Source organism: Hemiscyllium ocellatum, chromosome 31 (assembly GCF_020745735.1).
Source record: "Hemiscyllium ocellatum isolate sHemOce1 chromosome 31, sHemOce1.pat.X.cur, whole genome shotgun sequence".
Lineage (NCBI taxonomy): Eukaryota > Metazoa > Chordata > Chondrichthyes > Orectolobiformes > Hemiscylliidae > Hemiscyllium > Hemiscyllium ocellatum.
In genome coordinates this window covers 38,538,208-38,557,002 of record NC_083431.1, presented here as the reverse complement: position 1 = coordinate 38,557,002, position 18,795 = coordinate 38,538,208, and the positions used below count along the sequence as shown (strand labels likewise).

Genomic DNA, 18,795 nt, shown 5'->3' with positions numbered 1-18,795 from the left:
TAGGGTATAGATAGGGTGAATAACCAAGGTCTTTTTCCGAGGTGGAGACTTAGTTTAAGGTGAGGGGAAAAGTTTTAAAAAAGGCCAGAGGAGTAAAGTTTTCACACAGAAGGTGGTGCATGTGTGGAATGAGCTGCCAGAGGAAGTGGTGGAGGTTAGTACAATTACAGCATTTAAAAGGCATCTGGATGGGTATATGAATAGAAAGGTTTGAGGGGGATATGGGCCAAATACTGGAAATTGGGACAAGGTCAGATTGGGATGTCTGGTCGGCGCAGCTGAGTTGGAGCAAAGGGTCTGTTTCCATGCTGTATGACTCTACGACTCTTAAATGTTTCAGTAAAGCAGCCTAAACAAAGACACTGTGTGTACTTTGTTAACTTCCAAACTCAGAAGGAAGGAGTTGATTGTATCTGTTCCATTGCTATAGGAACTAAAACACTGTTTTCAAACAATAAGTTACACAGCTTTAATTAAACCCAGATGCTAAAAGTCTTGGTTGAGTTATTTATTATGTTACATGTGCTCATTTAAAGCTGGCTGAATTTTCCCTACTTGGCCCAGTGCTCTATTAACCTATTCTCATTGCCATCCTGACTGAGATTAGTTTGTTCATCTGGACTGACTGGAGAGGGAAGATTTTATAATGATAAGGAACATTGGGACTGTACTTCGTACTTAGCTTGTTTACAAATACCATGGCTCCAGACTGGTTATTAAAACACTTTCCGTTGCACACCCCCACCCTTATTTAGTCACAGGCCCTGTTTGAAGCAGACCAGTTGTTACTAAGACCCTATCCATATTGCCCTCGGCTATGCAGAATAAAATTCTGAATATGATATCACCTCATGTTTCAACGAACTTAGGCTTCTGGCTACTACACAAAGCTCTGCAGTAACTAAAAACTGTACTCAGAACTGTTAGAAAACCTCTCTCTCACAATGAAACAGTGATGGCAATTCCTAGCTTCATTTGCCTCCTGCCTCAGATGCAAAACTGTACCATTCTTAAATCTATTTGAAAGTTTTATTATGACTTTTAAAACTGGTTCATATAAATACTTCAACTTTATGATTGAATGTGCTATTGGCCCAGACATGCTAGTTAGTTTACTCATTTCCTCCCATGTTTAGTTTAGGAGCCAGGAAGCAATTTCAGGGCCTAGTTTCATTTTGAAACTGAATTGCTTTTCGTATTTGCCATTGTACACTTGAAGCTCAATATTAAAACTCCATCTCCGAGTTCTAATCACAATTTGCTGACTTGTTGCTAAGATGTTTAGTGATCCTGTAAACAATACTTTTTAAACATGCTTAATTCAAAGTTTTTTTTGTGGCTCAACTTGTTAAATAGTAGAAAGCGCATTTCTGAAAAAAAACTGCTTTAATTGAATTCAATAGGAATGATTTATATTATTAGTGTTTCATCCCTTTGACATTTAATAGTCATTTAATTTGTTTTTTTAAACCCCAGTTTATTTAATTTCGATGAACTTGACGGTGCCTCTCCCAATTCAATGAATATATTCCCTACCCAAGCAGCTCACACATGCAAACTATGCTACAATGTCTAACATTAGACATTGCTATTAACCACTACCACATCTGCTTAACATTCCCCACATTTTCATATATATCATATATAACAACAAGGGTTCCAGTACTGATCCTTGTGTACACCACTGGACATCGGCTTCCAGTCACTCAAAACAGCCTTCTACCACTATCCTTTGTGAGCCAGTTTCTGATCCATCTCACCAAGATTCTATCAACTCCACGTGTTTTAACGTTCTCATGCAGGACCTCGTTAAGAGCTTTGCTAAATTCTATATAACTACATCAACTGAACTGGATTACAATTTCAAAAAGTTCTAATATTTTTGTTTGGCATGACCTTCCTCGGACAAATGTATACAGACTATCCCAAATTAATCTATACCTTTGCAAGTGGCTATTAATTAGCTCCTTCAGAATTTTCTCCAATAGTTTGCCTTACACTGATGGAGACTCACCAGTCTGGAATTTCCTGGTCTACCTTTACCATCATTAAAAAGTGAAACCACATTAGCTGTCCTCCAGTCCTCTGGCAACTCTCCTGTAGCCAGAGGGAGATTAAAAATTTGTTTCAGGGTCCCTGAAATTTCTTGCCACACCTTCCCCAGCAGCCTGAGATAAAATCTCTAGCCCAGATGAATTGTATCTATTTTTAAACCCCACACAGCCTGCAATATCTTCTCCATTGTCTATGTCTAACAATGCAAGTTCCTCACAGTCATGTTTCCTGAAATCCATATCGACGTCTCCTTTTCCAGAGTGAAGGCCAAAGAGAAGTATTCATTCAACACACTTCTAATATCCTGCAACTTCACACACAGGTGGCCCCCTTGGTCTCTTCTCCTAATGGGCATTGGCCTCCAAATCACTCAAACAACTTTCTGCCACTTTGTCCAGTTCCTAAGCCAGTTTCTGGTCCACCTGTCACAATTTCCCTGAATTCCATACGCTTTGACCTTCTCAGTTATTTCCCCATGTGGGACCTTGTCAAAAGCGTGGCTAAAATTCATATGAGTGACACAAACCAAACTTACCTCATCATCATTTCCCCCCCTCCCACATTAAATGACCTTTAAAATATAGTCACTGTTTTATTGATGGTAAAGCATCTTATCTCATTCCACCCGCATTGTGGTTATGTCCACTTTTTGAAAATTGAAAAAAGATTACTGCTGTTATAAAATTCTAATCATTGAATAAATAACTGAATTAATGAATATTAACTTACAAATTTCCTAATAATTCAATGGGGAGGTGGGAGGAACACTACAATCCTATTTTGGAACTATTCCCCTACATTTTTCACCACCAGAGGATGCTCTTTAATCATATGTGCTAAATATTAATGATGGAACTGAATATGTCTGCATTGTTTGTTTACATTGTGGCTTTTTTTTGCTGGACCTTTCTAAGCAAAGTTTGCAGAATGTGTATTCAGGTCAAGTATAGGACAGCCAAATTTAAAGCCCAGGACTAGAATACTTTCCACTTTGGATATCCCATGTCAGTGTTAAGTAACGGCTCGTTGTTAGGTTTAATGAAGTTCCTTCTACTCTATCCTGTGTGCGCCTCAGCCCAAAGCAAACAAGACCCTTCAGAGAATATGGCTTTGCTTATTATTTTCTTCTTTGTCTCATTGAGAGCTAAAGTTCCATGCTTGTTAATTATCGGGTTATAGATAAGGGCTGAAGTGATCTTCCAAATAATCATTCTTGGTAATAGATTTAAGATTTGCAAATTCACTCATGCTCACAATTTCCAACAGGAGGCACTGCAGATTGAACAAGATGTCTGGCAGTAAGCACCTAAAAAAATGACACTAAAAAAAATGGTGTGCAAGAGACTGGTAGAGTTACTCATTGAGATGAAGCTGGTTTTATTCAATTTTCCTGTTACAATACTTCACAGATTTGCTGTCATAGTCACCCTCCTGTGCGTGTAAAGTGCACTATGTTCACAGTTTCAAAATAAAACACTAGGAATTAAACACTGGAATGAAATGACTGAATCCACAGAAACAATAAATTAATGATAGAAAATGCAAGTTTTGACGTAAACAACATAAACCAACCACTGGTCCTTGACAGCTCTGGCTAAACAAGGCACAGATTAGTGGGGTGAGTTTCTTCAGCTTGCACTGCAGGTTTCTCAGTGCCACACCTATTCCTGTACACTCTGACAGCAGAGGCTTTGGTGTCACTCAAGTTTACAATGAATAAACGTTGCACATAATTATTGTATTATTAAGTTGTGCCTTTGAGCACAGCACTGAACAATATTATTGCATGAAGTTTAAAGGCAAAATTGGCACCAAATAGCAGAAAGCATTCCTCTACTGTTAATGAAGTTTGCACCTTGACTACTGAAGGCACCAACATCTGCCAAAAGTCCAGGCTGTCATTCCTCAGACATATGCAGGCAATGAATGCCAACAGGCTACTTAAATCACGGAAGACACTGAAATGGAGTTCAAACTTGTTCCAAACATAAGCTCCTTGCAGCAGGAAATGCCGAATGGAACTCAGGAGCAGGAGTCCTGTTCAAATTCTTCACCATTTTCAAGCCAGACGCACTGACGCCAATCAATTTCCAACCAGTGATTCAGTACAAATCAGGGACTGACCCCCTGGTCTGTGTGGTAGACTGTGCCAGACGTTTGTCCACTTTTACAATAATTTTTCAGTAATTTAAATAAGTACAATATTCAAGTATACTAGTTTCTGAAGTAACTGAAGATTGCCCTTCATTTTTAGCCCCTTTTCACTAACTTTGATCCATAATATCCAGTTTGCGTTCAAAGTTAATACTACATTCTAACCATGGGAGTTGACTGGAAAACTCTGGAGACTCTAAGTTTGCATTATGGAGTGCTATTTACTCAACTGCTCACAAAAGGTCAAGTGGGCTTGGACTAAACTGCACAGGATTTGAGATTGTAGTGTTCTCTATTACACTGTGTAATCCAATGGATGCTGAATTTACGTACATTTGTAAGCTGTAATGCTTTTGAGTTGCCCCTGCCCCAACATTCCCCATTGAGGACATTCTGGGCTGCAGATTCTCAGAGGCAGGCAAACTTTTAGTTCACTCAAGTGTCTGCTAATCCAGGTAGATACTGCTGCCAAATTATTTGATGGACATAGCCAATCTTGACTCTGTTTTCAACTGATGATCACAAGACTTTCAAAAAGAAATATTCTAAACTGATGCATTGGCTTAGTTCCATTGGACTAGGTAATGAGGCATAGATCTAGTAAATGAAACTGGTCCAAAATGGTTCATTATCCATACCCATACTGTATTTATCTTAATGATCGCAACTCTGCCTCCATTAAAATTAAAATATTTAAATCAGAATGTCAGAACAAAAACCCACTGTTCCTTACTGTTAATGTACAAAGTTAACAATTTCAGTTTTTCACCTACATTTGTAAACTAGCGAATATTTTTAGAGCAGTTGATTTGGATATTACCATCTACACAGTATATATCGCAACATTTGTCTTCAAACTTCACTCAGACAGATGCATGGCTACAATAATGATAATTAGAATCAGCCACCTGATTACAAGGGCTGTTGCTAAGTGCAAAATGTTTAAGGCCAAGCATCAGAGGAACAGTTATAAATGTTTTCCTCACAGGAGCCCCCACATTTGTGAAGCAGCTGATGCTATACTGAAAGGTTCCAGAGCTTTCTCACAGTACACCCATGTCACTGAACTGTGAAATATTTAATGACGTGAATCCTGAGATACTTGAAAATTTCAAATAAGTTAGTTATTGATGTAACAGATCTTCATTAAGTCAGCAGTGCATGGAATATGCAATGCTAATTTTCTAAACACCAGCTGACAGATCACAGGTCAGCCTACAGACAAGAGATGTCAATATTTTCTTGCCTTGTAAAACTAGAGTGGCAACTCTCCAGTACAATCTACATAGTAAATATGGTTATGGCTTGAGCCCTAATCACTTTTAAATTTATGCAAGCTGCAAATCTTTCTGAAGTCAACAGACAGTGCCACTCAGCAGTGATGTGACTAAGTCCATCGGCATCTGAAAGTCTGTCTTATGTTTAGGAAGTAACCTTATATATGTGATGCGATTTGGATGGTCATATTCAAAATTCTTTGCTCTGTTGGGTTCTGGAGGAGCAGAAATAAAAGACTAACAATTAAACTGCTCATTAATCTTAACATTACAGAACCTAATATTCAGCAGTTCCTGTCTGATATAAAAGACAGGTTCCAACATTTCCTACTGATGAGTGGCCTAGAGTTGACTAACACTTAGGTCCTCAGCTAATGGTATACAAAGTAGATGGAAAAGTCAATGCTGCAATCATTTAGTTAGCTGAAGAATCAAAAACAAACTAGAATTCTGAGTCAGACTCACTCAATCTCACTGAATCTTCAACGTAATGTGGAATGGACAAGGGCTATTAGTGCTTGGAATGGAAGACTGGCAACCAAATGTCAGCTTAAGTGTCAGGTACAGGATAGTCTTGATGCAAAGTAAAGCTTACAGCCTCTCCCCCTCCACTCCCCAGCAGTAGTCCATTATCAACCATGTCAGGTACAACATAGACCAGATGCAAAGTAAAGATCCCCACATACATCTCCCACCATGTGTCTCATTCCAATCTCTGCAGAGAACAGTCTTGCTCAGTTGAATTTTTACACCATTTTTCCCAATTCACATACGAGTCAGAGTGGAATCATTACTCGGGTCAGTTTTGAGCAGTCAGAATCAGAGTTTAGTTGCAATGAAAGTTTCTGCAAACAAAATGCTCAACTCCTCAGCCTTGGATTTGGCGAACACCCAAGTTCCAAAAGGTGGAAGAGCATCGGACATTACATTACTGAGATCTTGAAATTCAACTTCCAGACTTGTGCCCAAAGTGACTAGTGAGTGCACTTGGCACCAACCAGTAACAGTGAGTGTTCTTTGTTCACTAATGTAAAGTAGACACCAGGATACAAACAGAAGAGAAGAGGGAGGGAGGGAAAAAGCAGAAAACCAGTTGGCCTGAAAGTTCAAATAAATGCAATCTGCAATAATGCAGATGTAAATGTGATGTAGAGAAGTGAAATAAAAAGTATTTAAGAGTCTGACAAGACAAATAAGCAAATGACAGAACAGAAATATTAACAAGGAGGAATTAAAACAAGAGAAATGTTAAGTGCATGCATGTGATGATACTAGGCAACCACTGGTGTTGCAGTGAGGGTTACCACCTGTGGAAATATTTGAAGGATATCATACATTCTTCTGCAGGGCCTTTAGGCCTGAAACCAGATTTAAACTGGAGGTAGAAACTATTTACTTCACCATGGAGTTCATCCTAGTTTACAGATTATGTGGTTGCAGCCATCAAAATGCCTCATACCAATCCCATTGCCGTCATAAACCAAATTTGCTGCAGATGGTGGTCCTGTCCCAAGTAGGCTTGAGCAGAAAAGCAAGGCCTGGCCAAGCAGCCAGTGTTTTCAGTTGTGGAAGGGTCCCAAAGAATTTCCCAATGATTATACTAAAGTCCTCTGTGTCTGAGGTTTGTGCATTTGGCTCTGCAGAGATTCAGGTCCACATCCAATTAGAGTTCACAATAACACAATGAGCAAGAAGCAGATGAAAGTTTGCCAAGAAACATAATGGACTGGAAGTTTAGTTGTTACATCCCTGTTTTTGAAGGATTAATACCCAAATCTAGGGACCTGAGGAAAAGCAGTGATTGCATGTTGGATATTAAGAATTGATTTGGTTCTATATATTATGTCTATTTGAATCTGACTTCACAATATTTACAAGGGTTATCCTGTTAGGTGGTGTTGAGGTGCTTCAAAGAGAAAAGGCAAAATGAGTGGGGGGATGGGGGAAGGGGGGTCAACATAGTCACCTCAGGTGAGAGATAGGGGAAGAGAAGGGATGAGGGTTTCAGAATAAAACCAGAAGATTAAAACAATTGTTAACTCGCCATCAACTCAAAATGCAGATCTTGGAAATCTTACAATTCATCACTAAGATTGTCAAGAATGTTCCACACTAATAAAAAAAGGACTGGAACTGGAATGTCCAAATCAGGAAACATGCATGGAGCAACATTAATGTGCAACACCAATAAATAATTAAGTGTGTGCTACAGATTGATGAGGAAAAGGAAAGGGGGCTACTACAGACCTCTCCTGAAAATAATTGGAGAGCCACCAAATAAATGCATAGTTCAAATATAGTTCTTGCACATGCGCTTGCATATCAGATAATGGGGCCTTATATTTCTGTTAAAAAAAAGTAAAGGCGTTTTGGTTGAGGCCAGAGATGCTGAACAGTAAACAAATGGACAGACTAAAAGAGACTCAATCTGAGCAAGTTCTCAAGAAGTAGAAACAATGTTTGATTCAAATACAGTAATCCATGTTGGCAGCTCCTGAAATTATAGTGGCGTCATTTTGAAATTTTTTTAATCCAATAACCGATTTCTCATTCCATTAAAAGAAATGAGCAGCACTTCAATTCATGCCACACATCTATAAACCCTGATAAAATGAATTAATGCGAGACCCCAGCCCTGAACCTTCCCCTCAGATCAAGGAGCTTGTCAACATGATGGGGTGCAACTGTGATTTCTCATGTCACCGAAGTATCCAAATTGGAATGAACTACATAAAATAATTTGTCTTTTCCTACTGGATACATAAAACCAGTTTTTACTTTTGTGCTCACTGAGAAAAGGGACATTAGTGCTTGGAATGTAAAGTTATCATTTCGGTTCATGCTGTCTACCACACACATTCAACTCAGATGCAGAATTTGCCAGGTGTAGGCTAAAATTGCTCCATTCTCCCGACCTCAAACAACTGAAAAAGATAAAAAAAACTTTCTAAAATCATACAACCACTCTGTGCTGCCAGTACTAGTGACATTGCTAAGTTGGAGGCATTTTCTACTGAGGGTGCAGCCTATTTGGAGCTGGACAGCACTAATCAAATGCCCTTCATACATTACCAAAGCAAGGTTCGTCTGTATCCAGACTTTGAGCAGGAACCCTACCTGCCACTAACTGCAGGCATTTAGTTATCTACAAACCACATGTAAGGTGCATGGGCACTGAGTTAAGAAGAGCATCATTGTGGACATAACCACTTACACCAATACCCAATAAACTGTCATGTCCTTCCTGTATCCAACTGGAGGTGACCAGCTATTTACATGAGTTGAGTCTTGTCCAGTGAAATGTTAAAGCAGAAGGGTCTATCCGCAGGATTATGAACAGTACAGTGGAGTACTGGCAGGTTTGATTGTGCCCAGAACGCTGATGAAATGGGAGATTACGTGAAGGTGGTTAGCTGAACATCAGCATGCTTGTAGACTACACTGTAATGGTTCAGCTGGACCAGCTCACATGGCTTCCAGAAGCTTCTCTTTGCTTCTTGAATGGTTCTGGAAGAAGGAATGATTGATCTGTTCCAGGTCAGAGGTGAGAGCAAGATGCATCTCCACATGCAGTTTCAGAACTAATAACCACTGTTCCAGCTTCATAAAGGATGGTCTATGGAAAACAAAAAACAGCATTAGGAATGGCATAATGGACAGCACAGTGGGCTCTCTAGATCTTGAGGTAGTAGAGTTGAAATATATGACTTGAGTGAAGCAACAAACACTTAAATCTACCCACTCACTGGAGAGGGGGAGCACCAGCTTGACTGAACACCAAGGTGATTGTCAAACCTCTTTTCCCTCCACCCAACTGCATTGGTTTGAAAAAAAATGTCAAACTTGCCTAGCATCATTATGTATATCCTGGAAGTTGCTGACTTCAAATGCAAGTGGTCACTCCCAAAATTACCTGGTGAATGATCAATTTGAAACCATTTGTAGTGGTGGTTAGAGGGAAAGGATGATCCAGTGAAAGACAGCAAAATGAGAAAATAAAACTATACTTCTTGCAAAACGTCATTGCCACAATGCTATGTACTTAATGCAAATATAAAAACTAGCCAAAGATATTAAAAAAAACTTTTTACTCAAACATTGCACCAGTGTGCAGTGTCCTTATTGTAATGTATTTACCAGACAGAAACAGGCTGTTGGCCCAAAATACTCATACCACTGATCAAATTAAAGAAAACTCACCAAAAATATCAGCACTAATGATGTTAATGTTAAATGCTTAGAGACACCAAGGCAGTCATGCAATCAGAAATAACAACGCTTAGACACCACATCAACAGCCAATATTATTAAATTAGTCCACTGTGCTTCTTTTTTTAAACCCCAACTATCAGGTCTGAACCTGTTGCAGATTAATGGACCGATATTGATCATTAATCAGGTTACAGTTACTCTACGAACAACATGGCAGAGGGTACACTAGATGATTTCTTGTCCAGAAATTCCTATGGGTAGCACTGCTGTTCAGAATACTGTTCCATATTATTCATTAGATGCTGCACATGTCCTTGTACTGATCACAAGGCCTTTTAGGAGAAAGTGAGGACTGCAGATGCTGGAGATCAGAGTTGAAAATGTGTTGCTGGAAAAGTACAGTAGGTCAGGCAGCATCCAAGGAGTAGGAGAATCGACGTTTCAGGCATGAGCCTTCCTGAAGAAGGGCTCATGCCTGAAACGTCGATTCTCCCGCTCCTTGGATGCTGCCTGATCTGTTGCGCATTTCCACCAACACATTTTCAGCACAAGACCTTTTAGGCAACTTCACAGTCAAATCAAACTCAAGCAACTGATCGGCAGTATCACTGAAACCCATCCAAATTCTGAAAATCCCCAGTCAGCTAACACTGTTTCATCCATTTATTTTAGATTTCCAGCATCTACAGTAGTGTCCTCTTGTATTAGCCTTTCCATGTCAAATCTTGCTCTGAAATCTTGTGGCAGACTCACCTCTTTTCTGGATCCAAGTCACAGCACATAACGGCAATTGGGAAAAAGGCAGCTGGACATTCCTCAGGACAGTATCGATCCAAGAAAACAGGGACATTCAATCCAAAATCTGTTGTCCTGGGCAGGTAATCTGGGTCTGCATTTACTCTACCAATCAGCTGGAAGTCAAACAAAACAACGTGTTATAAGGAAAGCTGACATTAGTTTAACGAGGTGACAATGCCCCTGCCTCACCCTCAAGATTGTTCACAATATCAGGTATGGTGCTCACTGCTTCATCACACAAATCTCTTAGTTTACAGATTATGTCTCTAACAGCTCTAACTAAGACTAATGGAGCTCTGAGTAACTGAGTTTTGGGCCTAATGTTAACCCTGTGCAAATGAAAGAATTCTAAAGGCTTAAAATCTTGTGCAGCCAAGAGAAAATTGCAGTTTGGGGGTGTACAATTTTAGGAATAATTTATGTCTAAATGCAGTCACTAGGACTGTTCACATTGGTGACAGTTTGTGCATATGACGTCCTCTGTACTTCATTTACTTGACTGGTCGGAAGCTGGTAGTACAAATATAGATGAAACCTTTCTAAAACAAAAGAACTGCAGATGCTGAAAATCAGAAATAAAAACAGTAATTGCTGAAAACACTCAGCAGGTCTGGCAGCACCGTGGAGAGAAAGCAATTGATATTTTGGGTCCAGTAACCCTCCTTCAGAACAATGTTCTGAACATAAAATAATCAACAAATACCAGGTGAGACTCAATCAAGCAAATATTGTGGAAGAAAAAAAATAAAGAAAAATGAGTAGCACTGAGTTCGATCAGATGTCAGAGGTTGCAAAAGTTCAATGCAACACCGTATTGAAGATGGGTCACTGGACTCAAAAATCCATTAACTCTGTTTTCTCTCCAGTGCTGCCAGATCTGATGAGTTTCCCAGCAATTTCTGTTTTTGAAACTCTGCCAAACCTTGGTTGAAACAGTTTAAGTATATTGTGCTTATGAGAACTATAGTGGTGGGTTGAGATCAGTCTCTAGTAGGAACACTCAGGAATGATTTAAGGCGAGAGTTAACCATTAAATTCATGCGCACAAGGGAGATTTTCCTCAAACGGTGTTAGTATGAGCTTTTCATGACAGTACCATCTCAAAGCCTAGTTTCTTTTACATGGCCAAATCAGTGAACAACTTAAAGTTGCAAATATCTTATTCCAGAGCATGTAATATGAAATAAGGCCACACCATACCTTAACAACTTTTTACTTGCTGGAGCTTTTTCCTTTTATTCTCAATTGCCTGAGGGAAATCTCCTCCCTCTTCAAGCGCAATTATATTTCAATGAGGAAGTTCTTAAAGATCTAGATCCTTCCTCCAAGCTTGTGGCATTTATCAGTCTGTGGCTGATATCTCAGCCCTCAATCACCTTGCTATATCCCAACACAATGTGACACACAATTAAATGCAACAATCACAATGAAGGGTGAATGTAACATTCTGAATTTACCCTTCATCAGAAATATAGAGGAGAGAATAAAGGGGCTGGGGGGACAGGGTTGTTGGGAAGGCAGGTGAGTGCAAGTGGGGGGGGCGCTGATGGTGATAGATCAGATCGAAGGATGGGGTGGATATGTAGAAAGGAAGATGGACAGGTCAAAGAGCGCAGTGCCAAGTTGGAGGGTTTGTTTCGGACATATGGAAACTAGTGAAATCAACATTGATGCCCAAGACAGAAGAAAAGGCATTCTTCCTCCAGTCACCAGGTGGCAGTCATTGGTTTTGGTGGCGGTGGCAGCCCTGGACCTACATGTCCTTGGTGGAGTGGGATGAGGAGTTAAAGTGGTCAGCCATGGGGCAGTGGGGTTGTTGGGTGCCCCCCCTCCGCCCAGAGATGTTCCATCTTACCTCACACAGCATAATCCCAAATGAAAAGATGTCAACTTTCTCATCGTAGCTTTTCCCTGGGAATTAAAAAAAAGTTAAGCACCGGGTGAGACTGAATCAACCAAATATTGTTGGGAAGGGGGAGAAAAACAAACACAAAAAGAGAAATGAGCATTTGAGTTTGATCATGCATCAGAACAGGAATCAAGAATTGTTCAGGATCAGAGCAACACTGTACAAACTGCAGTATCAGTACTGACAACAGAATGGAGTACTAAGAGTATTGCTGAACACTGGACAATTTTCAACAAGTACATATGGGTTCTAATATAATATTGTAGAATAAAACGAACTGGACAGCTATTCAGTCTCAACTTATACATACACAGATGTTGGGATTCCTCCTATACTCTGGTCAAAAAGCATTACAGCAAAGCCCAAACATTTGCATTTGTTTCATGAGATGCTGGAGAAGCTTCTCAGAAATCTGGATTATACATAGTTCCAAAGATTCTTTAATAGAGGATAACACAAAACCCAGCAGATTTACCCCACAATTCACCTCTTGGAACACCATATGTGTGACCTGTAACCTCAGATAGAGGACAGATGAGAATTTCTCTTTGAGCCTTTGAGCTGGCTAGAACATTACCACATCCTTAAAATAACCTCTGCAAGTGCAGCAATAATAGCTGCTGTGAACAGCATGAGCTCACTTTAAAACACGGGTGGGAAGCTTTCATTCAGTTGTAGTTGGATATAGCCAGCCAGTACCTGCTGCACAAACAGACTCAAACTCCACGTACGATTTCTGTCTTTTTGTTCACGGCAGCAGCTTCACTGTGCTAGCAAGGGTAAAATTAATCAGCTCAACCCTGATCAAATACAGGCTTGTGCTGGCAAGTGTTCATTCGTGCAGGTAACTGGAGTAAGATGATGTCCTTCACAACAGACTAGCTTATTGAAATTCACTGCTTTGCTCACAGATCATGGGGCATGCTAATGAGGCTTCCATGGTGTAATCTCACAACCCTTTCAACCCAAGGATAAAAAGATAGGAAATAAAGAATGTGGAAAGAGACAGTTCCCCATTTTTATGCTCACCATTTATCATCTCTGGAGCCATCCAGTAAGGATTTCCCACCACAGTGTAACGCTTCTTTCTGTCTGGCTTTCTCATGGTGGATAGGTTTCCCGGTGACTGATTGTCTGTCTGCTTTTTATCATCGACCATTAGTCTAGACAGTCCAAAATCAGCAACTACTACGGTGTTATTCTGAAACAAGACAGACAGTGTGCATTTTTTTTCCCCATCAGTCTGACAGAGACCATCTGAGGGATGAAACCAATTGGACTGAAAACAGACAACTCAAAGACTGACAACCTGCATCCAAGGGCTTTACAGGAAGTGGCTCGCGAAATAATGGAGGCATTGAAATATTCCAGAACTGACTGGATTTTGGGATGGTCCAGCAAACTAAAGAAACACTAATGTGATGCTCCTGGTCAAGGGAGACAAAGCAGGAAACATCGGTCATTAATGTACTAGAATAGATTGAGCATCGATCAACACACAGAATCGGGATTAATCAGTTTTTTTCAGCCTCAAACAATGTAACTAGTGAAGTACCACAGGATCAGTCCAATGACCTCAATTATTTACTATTATATAACATACTTGCGGGACAGGGGGTAATGTATCCAAATCTGCTAATGATACAAAAAAAAAGTAGAAGGTCATGTTAGAAAAGGATGAAGCAATTTGCAAGGTGATTATAGAAGGGATGAGTCAGCAGCTAAGCATATGGCTGATGGAATTTAACGAAGGAAATTGTGACATCTTGCACTTTGGTAGGACGAATCAAAAGGAGGTTTTCTAAATGGGGAGAGATATCAGGAAAGCACAGTGTGAAGGGATTAAGGTGCCAAAACATAGTTAAGATGCAGATGCAGCAAGTAATTAAAGGCAACAAATGGAAGTTTAGCCCTCATTGCTAGTTTTAACTGCTAATGCCCCAAAGTCATACAAACATTCAGGGTGTTGACAAGGCCATGCCTGGAGTACTGTGTATAGCTTTGGTCTCTGTATTTAAGAAAGAATATACTCTCATTGAAGGCAGTTCAAAAGTGTCTAATGAGACTGATTCAGTGAGAGGAATTATGAAGAGGTTAGACTTTTATTCATTACACTTTGGAAAAATAAGGGCCGATCTTTTGAAATGTATGTGATTCTGAGGGACTTGACAGGGTGGATGTTGAGAAGGTGTTTCCACTAATCAAAGGAATCTCAAACTTTGGTCACAGTTACAGAATAAGGGGATCCTTATTTAGAGCTGAAATGCAAAGCTATTTCTTTGCCCAGATGGAAGGGAATGTCTGGAATTCTTTACCCCGGAGTGTGTTGTGGAGGCTGGATCACAAAAGTATTTGAACAGAGGTGATATATGAAATAGAGATAAGGCCGAGGAGTAGCATGAAAAAGAATGCAGGCTTGGGCCAAGATCTTATTGAATGACGAAGCAACGCTCAAGGGGCTGAAAGGCTACATCTGCAAGTACTTCTTTTTTGAAAGAAAAGTGTTCCCCCTCCCCAAAGACAGAGACCCCCATTTCAAAGGGCCTTGATGCCAGTGTGGGGAGAAATATCACGCCTTTGCTGCATCTCCTGTGTCTGTGCCCCTTAGTCCATGCCTCATCCTTTGAGTCCCAAGCAGCTTCTACCAAGTGCCTCTGCAATGTAGGTTAGGGCCTAGAGAATAGACAAGTGCAACACCGAAGGAAGGCATTCGTCGGACTGTCTTAAAAAAAAAACTAGAACAAATTCAATCATTTGGATCTCCACTCCTACCTTCCCCTCCAGTTATTCATCCAATTTCCTTTTAAACACTAATTTAATCTGTATCCAAGAGACAGAGCACATGCCAAATCCTAACCATTGTGGAATGGTTTTCCTTATGTCACCTCTCCCGCTTTTGTCAAATCAATTTAAACGAAGTTAAATCTGGAGCATCTGATTATTGATCCGTCAGCCATGGGAAACAGTTTCTGTTTATTTAATCTAATCGTTAAGTTATACACTTCCATCAAATTCCCCGAAATAGGAGAACAACCCTACTCTGTAATCCCTCAACCTAGTAGGTCATCCCTGAACACTTCACAAAGCCTACACACCTTTCTGTGCCTCAGAATTGAGGCACAGTCGCAGAAATGTTGAACTACTTCATATACATTGAAGAAGAACTTAATGATTTTTGTACTCTGTGCCTCTACTCACAAAAAAAGTCCTTCAGAAGCAGATGTTTTAGTTTGATATATTTTATAGCCACAGCTTTGTCAGAAAATTGCACAACTTGGTCATTCATTTTATGTAAACAGCTCCAGTTCTTTGAACTTGGCTCAACAAAATAACCAAACAGCAACATCCAACTGACTTCAGCCTTGAGCATTACAAACAAGAACAGCAAGTACAGAAAGGAATATCAACATTAGAGTGACAAACTGACCGACAGCCGTCTCCTAGTTTCACTTTTAAGTATAAAATCAACAAAACCTTCCAGTAATTTAGCACCCATTAGTTCACTGACTGTAATGGGCCATTTTTATCCACACGAGTGGACTTGTAAAGGAGACTAATTCGTTCGCAGAGCGAGCAATATGTTCTCACTTTAAATTTAAACTAACCAGACATGGATATCCAACACTGCTTTCCTGATTATATATTCACATAATTGCAGCTTTTGGGAATTGGAAACACGTAGAAATGCTGAAATACTACACAGGCCAGGGAGTATCTGTACAGGGAGAAAGAGAGTCCATGCTTTTGGTTTATGATCTGCATGGGATCTGACAAAGAGTCATTGACCAGTTTCTCTTTGTACAGATGTTGGCAGATGTCTTAGCAGTTCTTACTTCTTTTAGAGCAACAATAACCCCTTTATTTTCCCCCAGACCACCAAAAACAGATTTTTTTTGTGAACATCTCTTTCTCTTTCAGCAGGAAAGCCAGCAACAGCTGCCTGATATCTGGTCTGGCACAACATTTGATACAAATTTAATAAGAGATGTTCAGACAAGAAGAAAACAACTTGTAAAGAAAAAAGTTCAAAGCAATAAATTGAACTTAAAAAGCAAAATAATCAGTATTAAAAAAAGATGACCACTAAAATATGCCAAGCAGCAGAGTTAATTAATTAAGATCTTTTCTACTTTTTCCTTATAAGCAGCTGGACTAAAGACAGACCAGGCTTCAAACGTATAGTCACTCAAAATCAGGAAGTAGGGAGGGCATGGAATGGAGGAGAGTTCAGTTTAACTAACATCACCCTCGTTAACTTCTGGTGGCACACACGGAGGGATTCACTTGGCGGTGGAACAGGAAGCAGACTACCTCCTCTTGCAGTTGGAAAATAATTGCAAGCCAGAACCATTTCTGAACTTTGTTCAAAAGCACTGGTGACTGGCAAACTATCTGATCAGAAAGTAACATTGAGCAACAAGCGGAAGCTAATGTGACTGACCATAATATGTTCTCCTTTGACTTTTTTTTGGTCTTGGGGCTGAGAAGCATCTCATTTCTTATTTTTTCAGTACATTATTATTATTATTTGCACAAAATGTCAATGTTATCACAAAAGTACAAAATAAAACCTTCAAGAGCCAAGCTAACTCTTTGTAAATAATTTTGTGAAACATCTGAAATTCAAACCATTTTTCTCCTTTTCAGCAGCTTCAAACTAATCAATTGTTTCCAATTTTTCTCCAACAAATTGGCCTAAGACGGGGTCTTACGTTTTCACAGGTCAGGACAGGGATACATCAGTAGTGATGACCAACCAGCAGACATGCAGATCGAGAAAGAGGTGGCCATGCTATCTTCACCTGCCTCAGCATCTGTATCATTGCAATGTTGGCTGAAGGCAGTTACAGTACAGCATTCTCTGCATCCAAGCTACTGTGAGCTCTGCATATGCAGCAGAGGGACAGGCCATCCAGGAGACAGTGGACTGGCACTCGCAGGCACAATCAGTATCCAAGGAGGATGCCATATCCTAGAGTTCAGTCCCATCAAACGCAATGGCCTTTCAGTGTAACTTATGGACATGGCGATTTGCTCAGTGGGCAGTGCCACTGAGAAAAGGAGAGGCTGCAAATTGAACTGCGAGCCCTAGGCTTGCCATTAAAAAGGTATACGGCATGCTAGCATTATCCTTGGGGTGTGAGGTTGCCAAAAGCGGCATGCTCCTACCACACCCAGCAGCCCCTGAAGAAACAGACGCCAGAGATCAGGACCATTTGGCACCTGCCCAAAACTCACCCCGCTCCAGTATAGACTGGGAGACCAGACAGAAATCACCAACACTCCAGACTTTGCTCTAGGGGACCTCCCTCAAAGAAACTGGCATCACCCAGGTCACCTTGCCATCTGACAGGAATGTGGCATTCCCAGAGACAGCCTCACTCACTTCAACAAAACCAGCCCTGCCATGCCAGCTGGCATCTGCAGTGCCCCTTCAGCAAGCCCCACCTCAACCCAGTTTCATTGATACTTACCTCACGCACAAGGCAGTTGTGGGAGTTCAAATCCCGATGGATAATGTTCATGGAATGCAGGTAAGACTGAAATCAGAAAGATAACAGGGAACAAAGTGAAGAGCTTTAAAATTATTACAACCTCTCCTTCAGTTTATTCAATAACAAGGTGGTGGTGGTCTCATAATGACAAAGTTATTGGACAAGCAAATCTATAATCCAGAAATCCAGGCTAAGGCTCCAGTGATATTAGGTTCAAATCTCATTACGTCAAGTGACGACATCAAAATTCAGTAAATACCTGGGACTGAAAACAAAAATAGCCTATTGACAACTGTGTAACCATTGTCATTTGCAGTAAAAACCCATCTGGTTCTCTAATGTCCTTCAGGGAAGGACATCTGCCATCCTTACCTGGTTTGGCATACATGTAACTTCAGCCCCACAGTAATTCAGTTGACTCTCAAGTGCCCTCTAATTGCCAAGCAAGCATTTGTATCAAATTGCTACAAAGTTTAAACAAAGGAATGAAACCGGATGGCCCACTAGCTATGATCCATCAGAAATCAATGACAAATACAGCCCCGTCAACACTGAAAACTTATCCTCTTTCATCTGGGGCTTGGACCGAGATTAGGAGTGCAGTTCCTTATGCCATATCACTCAACACTACTACCTAGGAATGCTTGTGAAGGAATAACCACCTCACCTGAAGCTCAGTTTGGTTTCTGAAAAAGGACCGCTCAGCTCTAGACCACATTACAGCCTTTGTTCAAACAAAGACAAAAGAACTGAAGTCCAGAGCAACAATAAGGTGACAGCTTTTGACATCATTTTGACTGTGTGTGGCATTAAGGAGCCCTAGCAAAATTGGAGTCAATGGATTTGGGGAAAACTCTCCAATAGTTGGAGTCATATCTGGAATGTAGGAAGATAG

General features: G+C 40.3%; 1 protein-coding gene across 2 annotated transcripts in view; it reads right to left on the bottom strand.

The window, feature by feature from the left end:
- Nucleotides 1–3,412: 3,412 nt before the first annotated feature.
- limk1a (LIM domain kinase 1a) overlaps nt 3,413–18,795 on the bottom strand; it is a 68,671-nt gene continuing 53,288 nt past the window's right edge. For both annotated transcript variants that reach the window (XM_060847892.1, XM_060847893.1), the window contains 5 exons: nt 17,880–17,945; nt 13,435–13,606; nt 12,352–12,407; nt 10,452–10,609; nt 3,413–9,102 (listed from right to left, as the gene is read on the bottom strand). In XM_060847892.1, coding sequence (XP_060703875.1) covers nt 8,952–9,102; nt 10,452–10,609; nt 12,352–12,407; nt 13,435–13,606; nt 17,880–17,945 — 603 coding nt within the window. In that variant the 3' untranslated portion in view covers nt 3,413–8,951. The remainder of the gene's footprint in view (nt 9,103–10,451; nt 10,610–12,351; nt 12,408–13,434; nt 13,607–17,879; nt 17,946–18,795) is intronic.